This window comes from Onychostoma macrolepis, chromosome 25, assembly GCF_012432095.1.
Source record: "Onychostoma macrolepis isolate SWU-2019 chromosome 25, ASM1243209v1, whole genome shotgun sequence".
NCBI classification, from domain to species: Eukaryota; Metazoa; Chordata; class Actinopteri; order Cypriniformes; family Cyprinidae; genus Onychostoma; species Onychostoma macrolepis.
In genome coordinates, this window is record NC_081179.1 from 11,150,572 (window position 1) to 11,172,246 (window position 21,675).

Consider the following 21,675-nt stretch of genomic DNA (forward strand, 5'->3'; position numbering starts at 1 on the left):
ATTTTCTGGTAAACTACAAGAACCCAGAAGTGTAGCTTCAGAACATGCTTCTTATGATCCAGTACTCACTCCCTTATGTGTCTTCAAATTAAGTGTCTTTAAGCACTGATCTGACTACAGTCATGGCAATGGAGACCAAACAGCATGTGTAGATTAAAAGTGAGACCACGGGAAGAAGTTGTTGTGACCTGCAGGTTACCAGAATGCCTTGCATCCGTGTTAAAGCAGACCTGTGTAATGGATCATGTTGGCAGCATCTCTATGAAATGCTTGTCCCTCTGGTCTGGCGTGACAGCGGCTATTAATCTTGCGTTTGTAGCTATACGCAGAAGGACTTGCGTTCTCAATACAGTCATCCAGTCACACAAATGTTCAGCTTTGGGGAAGAGGTTCAGAACGTACTTGAAATGCCTCACAAATGCAATCTGAAATGCTTCATTACTCACACAAACAACACTTTGGAATGGCATTTGAACTCATTGAAAAAACGATATAAAAAAAGCTTGTTGCCCAGGCAACGTCTTACGTAGTAATTCTTGCGCAAAATAAGAGTATGTTAGTTAATTTTCTATAGCCTGTAGTAATGTTGCATTGATCTAATTACATCTCTTTCTGCAGTACAACAAGCATCTGTTTGTGCACATCAGCCAGACGAATCATTCGTACAACGACGCGCTCCTGGAGACAGTGGACATACGTCAAATCTACGACAAATTTCCTGAGAAGAAGGGCGGGCTGAAGGAGCTGTTTGGAAAAGGAGCTCAGAACGCCTTCTTCCTGGTTAAGTTCTGGGTGAGTCTTCAGTATTTGAGTTTAAGTGTAGCTGTTTGCTCATGCAAATCAATACAAATTGTTTGAATCATTTTCCAATCACATTTCCTTTTTTCATAGTTTCTGTAATTTACACAGTGGCGTTATTGCATTGTGGTGAGATATATTCTGAATATATTTATATGTAATATGCTTTAAAATGAGTAAATTATGAAATAATATAATTATTAATAATTCATCAGTTTTGTACAAATTTAGTTTGAACTTTTGGGCTCTTTTAATATAATAATATTTACTATAAATAATTTTCATATTAATATTCAATATAAAAAAATTACATTTTAATAAGAAATTATTAATAGAGGGGCCTCTTTGAGTAGGGGCACATTTGGCATTGGCTTAAAAATAAATAAATAAATAAAAAATAATTTTCACATTTCACATAAAAAAAAAGTTAATATTTAATTTTAATTCTAATATGAACTTTAATTTAAACACAATTCATTTTTATGATGGCTTTTATACGTCTGGGATAAGGATAGTTCCTAAAATAATTCATGATTAATTTCTTCACATTTTCACTTTTGCCTTTTTTAATGTAAATTTTAATACAATTTTAATTGTTCATAAACTTAAAAAAAAAAAAGGTTTAAATTAAAAGATATCATAGCCAGTATAAAACTGATGTTTTTGAAGTGTGTGTGAATTTTGGGTTTATTTAAAAAGATATAATAATGTTAATTGTCATATTGATACTATTATTGATATAATTATTCATATAATAATATTAACTATTACAATTTTTCAAATGTTGTGAAATATAAAACTTTAAATATCGATAACTAATAATAGATAGTTGTTTCTTTACGTATGGCAATTTTGAATTTATTTTAAAAAAATATTTTTTATATATTAAATACAAGCGTTAATCATAAACTTTACATTTTTATATGTATTAAGCATTTTAATATTTATCTTTAAATAAATAATCTTTTTAATGTAGGCTTTTTATAGTTTAAGACTGAAAATCTAACCTGGGTAAAATCTATACATAAAAGACATTTGAAAAATAATCTCCTATGACATTAAGAAACAGCCGTATATCAGCATTGTGTAGATTTCAGCATCAGCTGTTGAAAAACAGCACTAGTCACCTGCGGCAGCTGAACTGGTCTGATTAAAGCCAGCAGTGGTGTGTTTAATCCAGAGCGGTCTGAATGTGAAACTTTAATACTGCTGATGCTGGATTTGATAGGGAGCCTTTATTTGAACACCTGCCGCTCTGAGCGACAGGTGCAAGCGCATGAGCCGAGCAGACCACCACATCCTGTACATTCAAACACCGCTCTCTGGAGGTTAACACTCATTACACTCTTGCAGCAGATACTAGTTTTGGATGGTGGCCTTGTTTATCTTTTACTAATGGGTGTTTTAGGACAACAGCAGGATACAGTGTTTTTATCTCTATGCAATATTTTATTGCCTTGAAATCCCTGAGACTGTTTTTCAACAGTGTCTGATGATGTACTTATTGTTTTAAAATAAACTTGCAAAAAAAAATAAATAAATAAAAAATAGCCAGTCCAGGTATCTGTGGCTTTGATGAATATGACAGGAGGTTTTATTCACAGCTTCAAATGCCCAAAGAGTTTGCTGTTGACATAAAGCACCTTTTATTTATAAGTGTCTGACATATTACTCGTTTATTTATCCAACTGTATGCAAACCCTGGGGGTGGAATTCAACACATTTGTTTTTGTCAGTGTTTTCTCTCCTTCTGTTTGTTCATTGTCACTGAGCTTTTATCTGGTGTGTCCGCAGGCCGACCTCAACTGTAACATCCTGGAGGATTCTGGGGCATTTTACGGCGTAACCAGTCAGTACGAGAGCTCAGAGAACATGACCATTACCTGCTCCACAAAGGTCTGCTCTTTCGGGAAACAAGTGGTTGAAAAAGTTGAGGTGAGGAGTGATAAATAAATAATAAATGATGAATAAGTCAAATAAAGCTTTTGTAGAAAAAGATGTTCATAAACATCAAAATATTGTTATATTGAAAGTAAACTTAATTTACAATATATACAGTTTGTTTATTTATTTTATGCTATATAAGTCTATTAATTTCTTTATAATTTTATAACATTTACTTTTTCTGTAAAGCTCATTTAATATTTTATTTGTGATATTGTAATATCATCATAATGTAACATTTAAAATATACTATTTAATTTTATATGTAATTTATTGTAAATACTGTAATATTTAAAATCATATACATAAAATTTAATATAACCTGTATATCTGTTATACTGTAATATTGAAAATCATATATTTGAATTTTTAATTGTTAATATATATTTATTTTTATATACATGTAACGATTTAATTTGAAAATTAATTTAATATATTATATTTAATATAATAAAAGTATTAAACCACAATATTAATATTATAGTACATTATATTTTAATAAGTAATTTAATATTATACTTTATTTAATAAGTATTTATACTATATAATTTAAATATAGTGTGTGTGTGTGTGTATTATAGTATGTAATTTTGTAATTTATTCATATGATATGTAATATATTTATATTAATAAGGAATATTGTCGGCTATTTAATTTTAGATTATAAAATGAAAACAGTATTATTTAAAATAAAATTTTTAATGAAAACTTTTTTTTCTCTTCTGGTAGACGGAGTATGCGCGGTTTGAGAACGGCCGCTTTGTGTACAAGATCAACCGGTCTCCCATGTGTGAATACATGATCAACTTTATCCATAAGCTCAAGCACCTGCCCGAGAAATACATGATGAACAGCGTACTAGAAAACTTTACCATCCTATTGGTAGGTCCTACAATTCCCATTGCACATGTGTAAATGCGACTCTGTATTCGGCGTCAAATGGGGTCTTGTGTTGCCGACTGCTAAAAGCTTGAATTCCTGCACTGTTCCCACAGGTGGTGACGAACAGGGAAACTCAAGAGACCCTACTGTGCATAGCCTGTGTGTTCGAGGTCTCCAACAGTGAGCACGGCGCTCAGCATCATATCTACAGACTGGTCAAAGACTGAAGCTCCTCGACTCACACGAGTAACACTACGAGCAGACAGCCAGCGACCCACAGAGAACAGTGGAGACTTTATATTCACTGAGGCTTTTAGGCTACACAGCTGACGACCGCCAAGGGCGGCAAAGCCTAATGGACTAAGAAAACCCTTTGAATGACTCACGACCTCGTTTTAAGTGGCTGTGCCTCTGTCAGTCCCACCCAGAAGGCTTTTGTCACGTTTTGGGTGAGGTCTGGAACGAATAATTACATTATAATTTGTGTATCTCTTGTGTTTTGGTGTTTATTTTCATTAACATGTTCGTGTGGGTGAAACGGTACGGTTTTGTTACTTTGTTCAGATGTCTGTTTAACTTGGTTGATGTTTTAAACCAACATTAATGTGTTTTTGAAAGAGCATTGCTTATATAAAATCGTATTGTCTTTTTTTTCTGTTGTTCAACCTTTTATTCTCACACTGAACTATGTTTCAAAGACTTTGCCCCTGGTATTTTTTGACCTTTAGTGGATTTAACTTTAATGAACGAACATAAAAAGGTACTGTATTATTTATGTGGAACTACCTGCCTTACACTGCACACGGGCTGTTCCAGTGTGACCCACAGTTATGTATATTAAACACTAAGAAACAAATCATTTTCTTTTGAGAAACTTTAAAAACGACAAAATTCAACCCCAGTTATTAATGTGAATTTTCTTTGCATTTAAAGCTGAAGTATGTCATTTTTTCTGTCTAAAATCCTGCTATCCCAGCTAAACATGCAGAGACTCTTAAAGAAAATTATGAAAATTCCACATTAGTTTTGATCGAGCCGGTGTCGACCAATGGCGTGAGCCGGGGGCGGGGCTACATGTTCCATCAATGACTTATTCGGAAAGCTGTTTTGAAAATATTTATTTTTGAAATTCCATTAGGTGGCGCAAAAAATTACGTACTTCGGCTTTAAGAAACTTAATGCGTTATTTCTTCTCATATCAGAACAGGCTACACAAGAAAGGGAATTTACATAGCAAAATCACCAAAGCATATCGTGCCTTAGTGTTTATCATCGCAGACGTCGTCTAAATTGTGAGTAAAAGTGGGCTATGTAACCTCACATAAAGTATGTATTTTGTCCCACATTTATTGTCTGTCCAGTCCAAGCGAAGTAGGTCACATCTCTCTCTTGTACACCAAATAAACACATTCTATCACTTATGTTCATGCCAAGTGAAAGCTACAGGTGTTGAAAGTGCCTTTTGTGTGTTTTTCCAGCTCAGAAAATTGTTGACACCAAAAAAAAACAAAGCGAGTCAGATTTGGATTCTTTCACCATAATGCCTTTGACATTTTAAAAGCGGGGAGAAAAATAATTAAAACTGATAGAAAAGCGTTACTGCTCTCTCATTTTGATGGAAGGGTATTTTAATTTGAGTAGGAATCAGGTATTTGTTATCTACCTTAAGAAAGCAGTTCGTTGTGGTGTCATGTATGTAGCGGAAGGGCGATACGATTTCATGAACACAAAGGCATTAAGTGACTTTAATCACAATGACAAGCAGACTGACGAGAGACAGTCCAGTGCTTAAAGAGCCCACATTACTCTGGGTAAATCGGAATCAAACTTATTTACCACACAAGATCGTGTTTTGTTTTTGTCTGCCATGTTTTACACGTTTTGCAGAGTATCTGTTAGTAAAAAGAGCATTAAAAGAGAACACTAATGTATTTGACGCAGTTCTTGTCTGTCTGTTTTCAGTAAGAGCGCTTGTCTGGAGAGCACTGAAACGTTGAGTTTGGTAGCTTTTTTTTTAATAGGTGGACTCATGTCAAATAATTGTTTTCAGTTGTGTATATTTTCCTTGAGGGGATGAAAATGAAAAAAAAAATAAACTTTTAGTGTTTGTACTGCAAACTGTTTTGCTTAGCGTTTCTATTTTCTCTCCTGCACTCAGTAATTAGCAGCATATTTGTTTACACACACGTTATTTTTGAGAAACAAATATTTTACGAGTATGAATGACATGTGGCTTGTTTTGATGGAGTCTGCTGTACTTTTGTTTTTTTTTTTTATAATATGTAATGTTTCTTACAATCACTAGATGGCAGTACATTGTAAATAATGACACGCTGCTACACTACCCTGTTTTCCGCAATCACTTTATTCATTTTCACAAAATAGAATTGAATACAAATTAAATGAACGTGATTATATATAATATAAAAATGTAAAATATATTATTTACTATAATTATAAATGTAATAAAAATTATTATGAACATAATCACATATTATTAGTAGTATAGTATTAATATTGTTATTATAGCTATATTACTATTTGTCACTGAACATTGAGCGCTGGACCAGCTAAAGAACAAATTCAATTATATGGTTGATCGCTCATTAATGGCCAATAATATATTCTATATTATTTTGTCTAAATGAATTACAACAGTAAAAAATAAATAAAAAATCAATGGTTTAAAATGCTACAACTGAACAACTGAATTTATGAAAAAACATTATGAAAAATTCATTAATTTTTCATTCATTTTCAATTAGCTAAATATTACATTTCTGTTCAATTATTACTAACAGGCACTTTAAATCTTGTCTATATGTATAATTAATGTGTATGTATGAATATATACACATATACACATATAGTATATACACACACACACACACAGATTAATATAACAATTATTATCGACAGGTCTACATTAGCACAACAGAACTCTCGATATAATCCTGACGGCAGGAAAGTTGTCTTTTGCCGTCTCTCATCTGGGGATATTACAGCCTAAATCCGCACTGACCGATGGGAAATCTGAACATCCGGTTACGCACAGCTGGACAAAACCAGTGTAGTGATTTACGTTACAGTCACTGACCTTTTTTAGACTAACAATAATAAACCTCCCCGTAGTGAAGTACTTTACAGGCTTAGGCCTACAGTATGGTCTAAATCTCATATTTTATCAAATGTACATTACGTCATCAGTGGACGTACTAGCAATTTAAAGAACTAGTGACACCAATAATATTAACAAAGATTATAGGTTATATAATGTTTCATGTGGACCAGGGTATTTTGTGTCATGTTAGGCAAGTTATTTTCTCACTGGGGGTAAGTCGTCATTTGTTTTAAATGTTTAATAACAAGGGATTCCCAAATGTTTTGGTGAGCCAAACCTCTTTGACCTGAATATTTACTTGAAAAGATATTTTAAGTCAATATTTCAATAATTTAACAACACTCAGTGTTCACAGTTCTCCAAGTTAAGTGTTTTAATTATTTATTTAGCGTTTACATTTTTATGATATAATTATTAGCTTTCCATTGTCTTATGTTGGTTAATGACATGCAGGTAAACTAATATAATATGTAATCTTTTTAGCAAGTGTTTTATTTATTTAACGTTTACATTTTTGTGATATAATTATTAGCTTTCATTCTGATAAATCACATGCAGATAAACATGTCAACCTTTTTAGTAAGTTTTATTTACATTTTTCATTATTTGTTTTAATTTTACATTTTTATGATATAATTATTAGCTTTTTTCATTCTCTGATGCTGCTTAATGCATACAGGTAAACTAATAAAATGTGTCAACTTTTTATTAAGTGTTTTATTTTGATAGTTTGATATTTATTTTTTAATTATTTATTTTAGTTTTACATTTTTATGATGTAATTATTAGTCTTTTTTCTCTGAATTTGGTTAAATGGCATGAAGATAAAACGTCAACATTTATATTCATTTATTTTTAAAGAATAGTTTTATTTATTCATTTACTTATTTACATTTTTATTAAGCAATTAGTAGCTTTTTGTCAACTTAATACCTCCAGGGGCTGATGAACCCCAATTTGGAAAACCTTGAATTACAATACTTGTTAGTCAAAAAAACAAAGATTCAGTTTTCAGTTCAGTTTCAAAATTGCTTTGTGATTCATGGTTGTTTTGTGTGTTTACATTTCGCTGAAACGCCTATATAGGCGGTTTAATGGCAGATTCCATTGTGACAGCCTACCCAAGTAGTGTGACAACATGCCCCATTGTTGGTCAACATATGTTCAGTGAAATCTATTTTTCCCTGCGCAGTAGTGTTGGAAACGTTCAGATGCTGCTTTCAAAAACAATGGCATAAAAATGGAGTGAAAATATTCGCAGCATGCGTTTATGATCATCTGAGTGCATTATTATTATATAATGAGTGAAGTTGGAGTTTAATGTCATGTGATGTTGGGACTCGGTGGGCGGCGCCTGGGCGCTCAGAAACACGCTGCTGCTGTAGTTCAGAGTCAAACACAACTCTCAGCGCGCGGAGGCGACTCGTCTGTCTAGCTCATAAACTTTTACCGCGTGTAACAATTTATCAATGTGAGAGTGCAAAGTAAAGCCGGTTTCGCGGACCTCGATGTGAATTATCATGGAACAAGAGGAGAGCAAAATCTCGGTGTGGGTGTGCCGGGAGGAGAAGCTGGTGTCCGGACTGTCCAGACGCACCACCTGCGCGGATGTAGTGAAAGTGCTGCTGGAGGACCAGAACTTCCAGAAAGGCGCGATGCTCACCGGTCCTCCACAGTCGTACTGTATCGTGGAGAAATGGAGGGGTTTTGAGCGGATCCTGCCGAATAAAACCAAAATCCTGCGGCTGTGGAGCGCCTGGGGCGAAGAGCAGGAGAACGTGCGCTTCGTCCTGGTCAGGAGCGACGCGTCGCTGCCCAACAGCGGACCGAGGAGCGCCGAGGCGCGGGTCGTGCTCAGCAAAGAGAGCCCTTGCACTACCAAAGCCACCATGCAGATTTCACAGGAAAAACAGCGGAGGATGGTGCGGAAGGCTTTTAGAAAGTTGGACAAAATTAATCGGAAGAAAGAGGAGGCTTCAAAAGACAAATCATCTGCGGAGAAAATGGAAACGCTCGTCCATCTCATTATTTCGCAGGATCATACTATCCGACAGCAGATACAGCGAATAAAAGAGCTGGATGGTGAAATCGAGAGGTATGAATCGAAAGTTCACTTTGACAGAATGAAAATACACGGCGTAAACTACGTGCAAGACACTTATTTGCTCGACCAAGGTTTGGATAGCGATTCCAGCGCGCATCCGGACGCGTCCTTTGCGCAGTTTGAGGAATACGCGTCACGCTGCGACCAAGTCATTCAACTTCAGGAGGAACTGGCCGAGAGGGAGGCTCTGATGGAGATACTTGCAGGTGAAATACAAGAAGAACTCAACCACAGGTGGATGAGACGGCGACAGGAGGAGCTATCCAACAAAGACGCGGAGAGCAGCGGAGAAGAAACGGCTCTCAAGGTGACTTCGGTCCCTGAGGAGCCGGTCCCAGTTGTGCCGGACCTCCTAACAGACAATGAACTCCAATTAGAGGAGGAGAGGATCAAAACACAACTGGATACGAGTTTATACATCGGGCTGCGCTTGAACACCGATCTGGAGACGGTGAAGAGCGACTTGGATATGAGTCAGGAGCTTTTGGACGCGAAGGAAAAGGAGTTGAGGGAATTACTCGAGAAGGTTCACAGATTAGACGAGTTGGAAGAGAAACAGACGGATGACAGCAAAGATGAGGGAGAAAGCGAACAACTGCCTTCCGTAGACAATGTTTGGGTAGAGCAGGCGAGGGGACTGTCCAAAACATGCGCCAATGATGATGATTCGGACACCGGATTGAGTTCAATGCACAGCCAGGACTCGGATAACGCACCTGTTTGCGAGTCACTTGTGTGACAAGACGATTTACAATCATTCAATACGGCGCGAACTCAGGGAACATTTCGCCTCTGTTGATTTCTCTTTATAAGAGAGGAACGCATGTCAATTATACCAGTGTAGTGTTATGATCGCCTCACTTATACACATGGAGAATAGCTTGTACGGTGCCGCTTACCAAATTATTACTACCTAACCAATGCATAGACTGAGATGTCCACTGTGTGCTGACTAATGTTGCAATACCAACAGTAGGCTATGTATTTGTTTTCCGTAGCCTTATGTGTAAAAGCTAGCATTAGAGTTTTGTGGGGTTTATTGCTTCCCAAATTTGATATATTCAAAATTTGCTACTGATGACTCATCGTGCACTACACTGATTTTTATCTAATCAGTTCTTCTCTAGAAATAAGCAAATGAAACTTCATAGTTCGTTGCTGACGCAGCTGAAGTCTATTGGCTTTTTAAAATATAAAAACATGAGCCTTTCAATATGCCCCACCCATGTCCCTTTTAACAGAAAATACAGAAGAAGAAATCTGACCAGTGCAGCTGGTGTTGGGGGCGGGGCATTCTGACTCTGTAGAGCATCTGATTGGACAAAAAACTATAGTGCAGGATGAGTCATCAGTATTTTCGGTCAGTTTTACCAGAAGAAAATTATTCACACACACACATATATATATATATATTTTTTTTTTTTAATGTTTAGCATATAGAATTCCTAGAATTAACGCACATGGACTAAAAACCACAAAGCTCTAATCTTGATTTAATGGGGTCTTGAGAATTATTTATTGTACAATAGGCCGATCAAATATCTGCATTGAGCAACTATGTGCTAATCACTTCCATGTTCACCAGCTGACTAATTAGAACGATTCGCTAACAGCTTTTACCCGAGGAATCAATTTGCATAACCAGAAAACATCCTGAGCTGTGGGAAATGAAGTTATGGGAATCAAAAGGTGCGTGCGACGTGCCGCTGTTTATTCATACTTCTGAGGAGCTGATGCGTGAATCCCTGTTTGCTCTCAGTAAAGAGAAAGACTGAAGCGATTTCAACGAGACAGCTCCAATTAAACCAAATGTACAGTCTTCTAGACATACTGGAATTTGCTGTTAAGTCATTTCTGCTTTTTTCTTTATAAACATTCATTTTTTTACTCAAGGGACCTTTTAGGATCAAATGATCATTTTGTAATTGACTAATCTCATACAGTATGATTTCTCTATTGCAGCTAATAGCAAAATTATCAAGTGGAATGTTTTTGAATGCTGTTGTAGCATTTCATCTAAATTTGTGGGCAATTTATTAATTATATCTTAATTAGAATTAACTTCAGAATCAAACTTAAAAATGAAGTGTAGTACAAATGCATTATAAAACAATCATATCCTCACTTAAAACATGCCAGAAACTGTACATTTTGCTCCAGTGTGAACTCAGCATCATAACCAACGCAGAGTTTCTTAAGTTTGGGCAGGGCATCCATCCAACGCAATGCAGCAGAGTCACCGAGTTCAGGGATTCTGTGCTGTATGAAGAGGATTTAAGAGTTAAGCCTTAAATGTGATGTTTTAAAACAGAGGAAGAAAAGGGAAAGAACCGCCCTCCCACTTCATTCTCAATTGAGTTTTAAGACATGAATTATGACATTTGGAAAAGCCCAAATATGTCAGCTCCCAGATAAAAGAGGCAATTGTGTAGAAAAAAAAGAGCGTTTTATGTTCGACCTCTACAAACTTTAAATCATATGAGCATCAAATTAGAGTTGAATAGAAGTCCTCTATGATTTATGCTCTAAAATAGAGCAGTTTATTTGTTGATAAATAATTAGCCAGTTAAAATGAAGCAAATCCATCAGAAGTCGTATAAAAGGGGAAAATTCTGGGTCTGGCAGCAGTGAGTTCTGTGATTAAAGTCGAAGAGGAGGAGGAGGGGGACAGATGATAAAGCACCATTAATCTGGATTGGATTGAACCATTTTAAATAAACAACAGCTCTGACGGGTTTGGAAGAGATTCAAGAACAGCTGGACGAGCAGGGAAGCACAGCGTGCCAATGTGGGACAAACAGCAGCCGTGTTGAATCAGGCGACACGCTGAGAATGACATTCAACAAAACCTTCAGGATTATTCCTGGAATCGCAAGAACTGCTTTATTGTACAAATGTAGATCTGATGTTTACCATTATTTATTGTCCTGTTTATCTGTGTAAAATAAAAGCAAGGGATTGTGACGATAACCCAGCGTGTTTACAAGTTCAGAGCCCAGCAGGCTCGTGTAATTGTCGTAATTGAGATCCCCATACAGTTCTGGCAGGATCAAAGACGTGTCATTCAAAAAGTCCTTTAAGCACTTTAAATTACATCTCACAACGAGATAGTAATGCAAGAAAGTTCATTGCGAAGGGGCACATTCAATAACCGCTGTCATTCATTACAGGAAGTGATGCGTGAATGATTGACACATGAAAAAAAAAAATACCTCAAAGGCAAAAAAGTGCACCGATTTTGGACTTGGCATCAAAGATAATGCGTGGAATGAACTGTAATTGTTGTCTTAGACTTAGTTTAGATTACCAAAGCGTAATAAACAAATTTGAACCTCTCAGACTAGAATGAAGCTGCCATTGTTAGCAGTAGAATTTAACAAAGAAAAACAGGCTATGCAGCTTTTATCGTAAGGAATGATAATTCGTTTTTTTCTTGATAAGGAACTATAGGTTTCCAATGCAACCAAAACAAAACACCTCCTTATTTTGTCCATAACTTTCCTTCAGACACCCATTTCTGAGAAAGACAGACTTTTAACTTTTACATACAGTATACATACTGGAAGAATAAGTATATTAAAATGATTTCTGAAGGATCATATGACATGGAAAACTGGAGTAATGACTGATGAGAATTTACATCGCAGAAACAAACTACATTTGAAAATATATTAAAATAGAAAACAGATATTTTAAATTGTAGTAATATTCACCCAAAATACAGTTTTTACTGTATTTTTCATCAAATAAATGCTTCCTTGCTAAACATACAAGACAAAAAAAACCCGATAAAATCTTACCAACCCCAAAATTTTCAACATATATATTAAATGTTATATATTAACTCTGTGAGCAATGTGTGTCTTTGATGATGTTATTCAGCAAAACTGAAGGTGTTTTTTCCTGCCCTTCCCACATCTGCTAAGGTGAATTCCTGCTTTTCCATGATATTCAGTCAGTAGTGAAGCAGCACTAACCGGTTTCAGTACGTTCAGTCATAATGTCAGTTGATGAACTTGTTATATATTCAGCAGCTGGGAATGAAGCACTGTTCAATTAGCACAGAGCTGCTGAGCATATTACAGCACCCAGGTGCACACACACCTGCCTGGGACAATCTCAGCAAATACAGGTCAAATTATAAACATGTTTGTATGGAAAAGGAATGAAAGGTGTCATGACAGTGAATGTTAGGGAAATGAGCCAAGAAGCTATATATATGCAATATAGAAAGGTTTTGTGAGAGCACACAGACACCAAACTATATTATTTAAAAAAAGGATGGATGTTTCATAGTCAGAATGAACATTTGGAAGGATGGATGTTTTGAAAATACACAGAGTGAAAAGCTCTGCAATTGCTGACACAAATGCAGATTGAGCGCTGAAATCTCTCATTAAATGCCCTCATGTGACTTGCACAAGAAGATTATAAATAATAGTTTCCTCGGGCAATGCCTCAAGAGAAGATTAAGATTGGCCGGGAGAGAAGTTTAGTTCAATTCCAATGACAGAGATCACAGACGTCATGGTGAAAATATTCATCCGGCTATATTACTCACATAGATGAATTTATTTCCACCTGTTCTGCCTTATGCATGTGTTCTGCATTGTATCAGGACTGACTGAGTATTTTCGCTCAGATTATGCTTGGAAAACTTTTGTAAACAATAATAAAATTATACTAGAAGAAAATAATATAATAGAAATAGAAAAGAAAAAAAAACGAGAAAAAATAAGGGATAAACTGATGTTTGTTTTAACTGAGTTTTGAATGTGGGGCAGGAATTTGTAGTATAAAGAGGTCGTCCACAATTTATTTTTTTTATTTATTTCTCTGCATTTAACCTCAGTGATTTACAGTAAAGGAATGTGAGTTTGTAATAAGGATTACTCATTTACAAAAGGTAAACTCATCTGGCCCGTTGCCTTGACCCCAGTGACAGCCAAAGACAAACCCAGTCGATGAGGAAACAAGTTTTGGCTGAGACATAGTGTTCCTCAGAACGTGGGTTCTACTTCACTGCATTTTAATTATTCTTCTATGTAAAAATGTGTTATTTATGGAAGCACATTTCCGTCAAGGAATAAAAAGGAACTTCTGATTTTCAATGACTTTTTAAATCGCAATTCTTAAAAAAATTACCTTTTTATTGTTTATTCCATGGCGGAAACAAAACAATATAGAATTGCAAAATGTAAACTCAGAATTCATTAAAAAAAGTCCGAAAAGTGATATATAAACTTAAGATATAAACTTCGGAGTCTTTTTTCTCAGAATGCCAAGAAACAAAAGTCCAAACTGAAGATAAAATGCCACAATTAGCTCCTTTATTTATTTAAATTCCATGGCAGAAATGGGCTATTTTTGATGTTGCAGGGCAGTGAAACGACAACTTTTTGAACAAAGTTGAACTACTTTTAACTTGAGCGTGTTTATTGTGACTCAAAACGGTTAAATAGAAGATCGCAACAGTTAAATACGAATGCAGAAATGCTCTCTGTGTGACAAGATGACATTACGACAAGCCTCGCACACTTCCTGTGTTTTCCCAGAGCACCTGTGCATGACGCTGAGCTCCGTCTGCACTACAGTAATAGTCTCAAATCAAAAACACACAGGGCGGAGGAAAACTCAAGGGGCACTGAACAAGTTTTCTGCAGAACAAGTTGGGGCACTTGTTCGAAAGAACAAAAAACAAAACAAATTTTCTTCCAATTTACCTGTCAACGATTGTAATCTCAAATCAGAGACAATAATGTTAGCCTGTACGCGACCTGGCGGCAAATAACCATGATGCAAGCATACGTAATTGCATACTTAACAGGACTAAAGTCTGTGATTCTTAGGACTGTTTTACATCGCATGCACTGACATCTGGTCGAAAACTAGAGGTAGAACAATTATGGTTTTTAAATTTCTTATAAAAAATCTAATTATGGTTTGAAGAATTAGCTAATTGCTTATGCATTTTTCATCTGACCCTGAGGAGAAACGAAGTAGTGCATGCAGACAGATGATGTGTTTGTGTTTTCAAAACTACTCACAGCATGCATCACAACTAATTGTGGTTCTGATTACATGAACAAAGAACTTGGACATAGCTAATGAAAAAACAACAACAAAAAAAAACAATGAACAGATTAGCATGATAAATCCAGTCAGGTGACATCATGAGTTAACTCATTAAATCTGTCTGGAGAAACAAAATCTTTCTTTTTGTCGGGCTGAAGATGCAAGAGTGGGTCAAAATGAACGCACCGGATGCTCATTTTAACACTCAAACATCCCATAATATGAATCTCAGGAAGCAGATGGCTTTTCGCCCTTTCCTGTAGAATGCTTCCCAAATGCACTGACGAAATGAGAGGAACAGAAATCAAGTGGGAGTGTGTGCGCAGGTTATTTTGAAAGAGAAAAACAGAAATTCAGACTCTTGTTACAGCTGTTTTTCCCTCCTTTTATTCCAAGGAACCTGCAGAATCACAAGGTCATTTAGGGGGGACTGTCAAGAACAGATTTTTTTCTTTGTTGTAATGTCTTAAAATATATATATATATATATATATATATATATATATATATATATATATATATAAATAAATAAAAGGCATTCGAATATTTCGTGTTTCCAAAGTCCACTTTTAAACTTACAATACATGAATTATTACATTTAAGCTATGATATCTACCGTAAACAGTGAAATAAACAAATAATTTCAGTATGTATTGTGTGAAATTATAGAAATTATAGAAATACATAAATTATATATGGATTATAAATTTACATTATAAAACTATAACTGTCCCACAACAATTTTGCCACTATTTTGTTTTTAAGTGAGAAAAGGAAAAAAAGAAAGAAAAAAACAAAAACTTTAATTTGTGGCAAAATTGATTGATGTGGTGGAAATGATGCCTCAAATGTACCTCAAAATTATTTTTTTGTCATTTAAAAACTCAATAAACAAAAAGAAGAAAATAAAGAAGGATGTAAGGAAATAAAGATGGATATTACTTGTAAACAGTATTTTAGTTTTATGTCATTTTCAATCAAGTTGTAATTTTCTTAAAATTATGCAAAAAATTAATTAAAAAATTGTAATTGATTGTATTCATGAATACATAAAATATTATCCGTGAAATGGATCCTTTTCACATTTTCACGGTTTTTAGAAGCAGAAGTCATCATGATTGTATAATTGGGTAATTATTGGGTAAACTTGTTTTTTGCATTCTCATTTGCTCCAATAGCAATAGGGAAAAGAAAAGAAAAAAGAAGAAAAAAAAAAAAATTCACAAATAGTGTTTCTATGAGTTTCAAAAAGAGGAAAAGATATCGAGAGATGGCCTATGAAATGGGTCCATTAGCCTTAGCAAGACAAATGAGTCACTTATTTTATTCCAAAAATGCTCAAATGACACAAAATTCCAAAAATGCTGGAAATGACCCTGTGGCAGAAAGAGAGGAAGGTAAGACTCACTGAAACACTGCCAAAGCCTAAGAGATGGCGTAGACACGTTCTTCAGGGGGCGGAAGCTCTTGAGTAAGGAAGTGGTCAATAATTAAGCCCTTAGCTTTTAAACACGGCCCGGGCAGATGTTAACGTGTTTCTAACGTGTTTCTAACAGCAGGGAGGCAAATTATATCCTGGCCTACGACATCCCTTTAGGACAGAACCGAGACTAGCTCTCATCTGTCCCGACCCAAACAAGTACATGAAAACTGCCATTTGACCCAATAAAAGCACCTATAAATACAACATAGCCTGTTGGCCTGAAGGTATCTACTTTAAACAGGTCGAATACATACACTTCACTTCCGTTAGGCCTTTGGGTGAAAAACCAAATGACCTGGAAACCTCAGGAAACTGGATCATATTGGAATGAGTCAGAATTAAAGGGATATTCCACCCAAAAATTAAACCTTGTCATCATTTACTCACCCTCATATCATTGCAAACTTGAATGAGTTTCTTTCTTATATGGAACAGAAAGGAAAGATATTTTGAAGAATGTTCAAACATTTTCGAATCCCATTGAGTTCCACAGACTTCCTCAAAATATTATGGAAGTCAATGGGACCTGAAACCATTCAGTTACCAACATAGTATGACTTCCATAATACTTTTAGTCCATACCATGTTGGTAATCAAATGGTTTTGGGTCCCATTAACTTCTGTAGTATGGACAAAAAATAAAATACAAAAATAAGATTTTTTGAACCATTTTGGGTCTTCCACAGTATGGACAAAAAATACTATGGAAGTCAATGGGACCTGAAAATATTTGGTTATCAAAATTCTTCAAAATATCTTCTTTGTTTTCCACCAATTTTTGGGGTAAATTGTCCCTTTAAACTCACTGTAAATGACATTCATTTTCATTTAAGCAAAACGCGATAAAAGATCCATCCTTGGACCAAAGCAGATTTTTGTTTTCCCACACATTACAAACAAATATCTTCAATAAGTTTCTTGTGATGAAATATAAATGGTGCGTCACATTAACGAGCGCATTAGAGAGAGGAGGAAGGGGATGTTTCTCAAATACAAACAAAGCTGACCTCTGTGCACAGGCAGGTTTAGGAGAAGCAAACCATCCAGCTTTGATCCTGAACTAGTGGCTCTCAGCCATTACAAGGTCATGGAGGTTCACTCAAAGCATTCCTCAACTTAATAGGTCACTATGCTAATGGATTATGTGGTGATGGGTGGGAGTGGGTTGACACAGGTATGCAGGATCACTCAGGGACTGTGACACACTCAGAGGGCCTCTTAGACGTGTGTGTATATGAGAGAATTTCTTATAACAGCAAATGCGTTCTACATTCTTGATAAAATCTTTTCCTCATACATATTAGGGGTGGGCGATATTCCGGTAGACACGATTAACCAGTAGAAATGTGTTAACATTTTGGATCATCTCTATCGCGGTTACATGCTCATATGATGTTGTTGTGCTACGAAAAATTGTCATTTGCACGCGTGTTTAAGCATTGTGTTTTAAAAACAAGTGATTTTAAGCCGTTAAAATGCAATCAGAAGTGAAAGAGAACTCATTTCGCAATACAGTATGCGGGCACACAGAGAGGCGAACACATGAAAACGTTGCTCAGAGTATTGAACGGAGTAATTTTTGCTACTTTATAGGCCTTGAACGATTAAATACACAAACTTTTGTGTGTCAAAATGCCTGTTTTTGCAAGTATCTTATATTGGTAACAGTATATTGGATCCGGGTAGCTCTTAAAGTGAAAGCAGTCTAATATACCTGCTGTCTGTCATTCATGTTAATCAAACAACAAAAGAGAGAAAATCTCCCACTGCTCGACTAAATCGCTTTTGCAACTTTAATAATAATAATAATAATAAAAAATTACAGTGAAGAATATGCAGTGTTTTTACGCATTTGATTACTTTTATACAATGTATGTAGCATTTCTTATTTGTTCTACTGTAGTTTGTCCTATTACTAGTAGGCTAGTTTCTTATTCTTATTTAATTGCTGACTGTTTACTTGTCTTCAGTGAGCTTGAGTTTTTTCTTAATCTAGCCTAGTCTTTTTTTGTGATATTGACACTGATGACAATAATTATGACATTTCCATGGTATCAAACATTTTGATATCATTAAGACCTTATTAAAAGCAAAAATACATTTATAATCTTACAAATGACTTCCATTTCAAATAAATGCTGTTCTTTTCGATTTTCTATTCGTCAAAGAATCCTGAAAAAAAATGTACCATGAGTACCAATTATAACGGATCAATCAGTCATTTGCAGTGACTCATGGAATTATAGTTCATTCCCTAATTAACTATAAGAGGACCTTTGGTCTTTTATCCAGATTTTATTTTTTCTTCAAATCAAATTTGTAATGTTGTGATTCATCTCAGAGCTGGTTGAGCTTGTTTAAGGCTTAGAAGTCTTTGAGGAATTTTCTAAAATCATTACGATGAAAATGAATTGAAAAAAATACTACTAGAATCAATACAGCTAAAAAAATAAAAAAGTATCCGGTTACACCCTAGCAATCACACAACAGCAACCCACAACATCCTAACAACCACCTAAAACACAACAGCAACCACCTAGCAGTCACTTACAACTTCTCAACCACTTAACCCATAGTAACAACTCAGAACACCCTAGCAACAACCTAGCAACCATCCAGAACACTATATCCACATAACAGTACATTAAAAACACTCAAAACACCTTAACAATTGCAGAGCTATGACCTGGCAACCACCCACAACTTCTTCAGAAAATCTGGTCTACACTGAAAAATATTTGGCCGAAACTATTTTTTTCATGAATTGCAAGTACATTCCACAAATAACTATAAACAAATTGCAAGTAAACTTTAATTAAATTTTGAAGAGATTTTGAAGTAGAAAGATTGAAATATATATGAAGATAATAATCTTTATTTATAACGGCGAAAAAATCTTTTTACAGTTTACTTCTTAGTTTTAATTTGGGTCCCATTTTATATTAGGTGGTCTTAACTACTATGTACTTACATTTAAATTAATCATTTGGTACAATGCACTTATTGTGTACATACATGTTTTTACATTGTACTTATATTTAAAAAAAAATACCTATATGTAATTACATCTGTAATTAATTTCTGTAATTACATTTATAATTGCACAGCTGACCCATCCTTTACACCTTAACCCATCCTTAAACCTACCCATACCACCAAACCTATCCCTAACCTTACCCCTATCCCACCTCAATAGCAGCAAAAGAGTTTTGCAATACAATATGAACACAATAAGTACATTGTACTTATTTTTTGAAGTAAGTACATAGTAGTTAAGGCCACCTAATATAAAGTGGGACCTTAATTTGTAGTAACACTGTGCACAGTATGTTGTATTAATACGCTACACAACAACAACAATTTTAGCTAGTATTCAATGACTAATATTCAGTTTAACATTAATTCGAGCCATTAAAGACGCTTTGGATGGGTGGCCTGAGCTACTGGCTCTTCTCCAAGCCTTAAACAGCATTGAGGTGAAATGAGCCAGTGAAAGTGTGAGGTCTGTGTGTCTAAATCGAACAAGACTGATGATAAGACTAACTCAAAGTAATCAATCAGCTTTTCACACGACCTGTGTGTGAATGGAGGTCTTCATGTTGACTTAGCAGGCAGACACGTTGAGAACGGCACACGATTACGAATTCGACTTGCAATTGATGTCAACAGCGTGTGGATGCGGAGCCGTTTGAGAACTGAATCTATATGCTCTCTTGCAAACAGAAAAAGGCCTTCGAGGGGTATGAAGTGAAACAAACAGAGGAGATTTGAGAGAAAAACAGAAACCGGCTCCTCCACTGTTACATGACATCAGTGCAGGACTCGCTCGCGTGTGGCACTGCTCATCTGAAACCTACACCTCAGATAATTACAGGGCTGTGACAGTCAGACGCTTTATGACACACCCTTGCATAAGCACAAACACTCACTCACGCTTCATATAAAAAAATAAAAAATAGGAGTTGCTGTCTGTGTTTTTGTATGTCGTCACTGGACTGCTACTGCCAACCTCTTACTATAGGATGTTGTGGAGCCACAGCAGAGAGGCCTGTGGGATAAAAATTGATCCACACTGCTCATTTAGTCACAAGGTCGGTTTTTCATTGAAATATACAGAGTATTAAAACTGCTTCTTTTATTTCTCTCAAAATTTAATGAGACATTTTACACATGAAAACAAAAATTCAGCTGAAGTACAGCAGGATCAAGTTAGCAATAAATTATATAAACATAGCATAATCCTAACAGGATGGAAATAAAGAGCTAGGAAGTTAACCATTGGTTAATTGTTTTAAATTAGGGTGTGATTTTTTTAAAAGTCTTTTTAAAAGTGATTTTTTATTTTCCAGTTTATGTAATTTTATATAACGAGATACAATGCTATAACATGTCTATTTTATTTTTTACCAATCTTTGTGTAGCTGTTTTCCCAAATGAAAATGAATTACAAATTAAACTCCAATTATCTCCAGAAAACAAATTTAGTTTGAAACATCTTGGGCGAGGACAGACGGAGAGATAGATAGATATAGACAAATATCAGACAGACAGACAGATAAATAGACAGACAGACAGACAGACAGACAGACAGACAGATAGATAGATAGATAGATGGACAGAAGAATGTCAGATCAACAGACAGACAGATAGATAGATGGACAGAAAAATGTCAGACAGACAGACAGATAGACATAAATAGACAAACAGACAGACAGATAGATAGACAGATAGATAGATGGACAGAAAAATGACAGACAGACAGACAGACAGACAGATAGAGAGATGGACAGAAAAATGTCAGACAGACAGACACATAGATAAATGTCAGATAGACAGACAGACAAATGACATACAGATAGATCTTCAAAAATTAAAGACAAGAAGCCATAAGTTCATTATGAATACATTTTTTATTAAATGAATATAAAAGCTACATTAAAATACGGACATTCCCTAAATTATTGACTGAATAATAGGTTTTGAGAATCCTACATTCATACATGAACAGATGTACCTTATGTAAAGCTGGTAATGCATATCAGCAATACGTGGTCAGAGACAGTGAAGGAGGAGTCAGGCAGGGCCTGCTTTATTTGTCAAATGACTGTGTTTCATTGAGCAGTTATGAAGTGAGCACATTTTGTTCCGTGACCAGTTCCTCGAGGGCTCAAATTAGCTGTGATTCTCGCACTTGACTTGCTGTCATTGGGCAGGTGATGAAGTTTCTCTCGTTCAGCGCCACATGCCTGTGTTTACAAACACAGAGAGG

General features: G+C 35.4%; 3 protein-coding genes across 4 annotated transcripts in view; 2 read left to right on the forward strand and 1 right to left on the reverse strand.

The window, feature by feature from the left end:
* tead1a (TEA domain family member 1a) overlaps positions 1-5,736 on the forward strand; it is a 40,418-nt gene extending 34,682 nt beyond the window's left edge. For both annotated transcript variants that reach the window (XM_058768057.1, XM_058768056.1), the window contains exons 10-13: positions 619-792; positions 2,593-2,733; positions 3,472-3,624; positions 3,738-5,736. In XM_058768057.1, the coding sequence (XP_058624040.1) occupies positions 619-792; positions 2,593-2,733; positions 3,472-3,624; positions 3,738-3,851 (582 nt within the window). In that variant the 3' untranslated portion in view covers positions 3,852-5,736. The remainder of the gene's footprint in view (positions 1-618; positions 793-2,592; positions 2,734-3,471; positions 3,625-3,737) is intronic.
* Positions 5,737-8,155: 2,419 nt separating this feature from the next.
* rassf10a (Ras association domain family member 10a) lies at positions 8,156-11,819 on the forward strand. Its single transcript, XM_058768054.1, has one exon. It carries the CDS (start codon positions 8,266-8,268, stop codon positions 9,586-9,588), a length of 1,323 nt encoding a protein of 440 aa, XP_058624037.1. The 5' UTR covers positions 8,156-8,265; the 3' UTR covers positions 9,589-11,819.
* A 9,497-nt stretch (positions 11,820-21,316) lies between these two features.
* Positions 21,317-21,675, reverse strand: part of si:ch211-266k8.4 (USP6 N-terminal-like protein) — a 46,493-nt gene continuing 46,134 nt past the window's right edge. Inside the window, exon 13 of the mRNA XM_058768055.1 lies at positions 21,317-21,652. Within this exon, the coding sequence (XP_058624038.1) occupies positions 21,574-21,652 (79 nt within the window). The 3' untranslated portion in view covers positions 21,317-21,573. The remainder of the gene's footprint in view (positions 21,653-21,675) is intronic.

Excerpts from the sequence above, each read along its gene's own strand:
- rassf10a (XM_058768054.1), top strand. The coding sequence starts at position 8,266 with ATGGAACAAGAGGAGAGCAAAATCTCGGTGTGGGTGTGCCGGGAGGAG.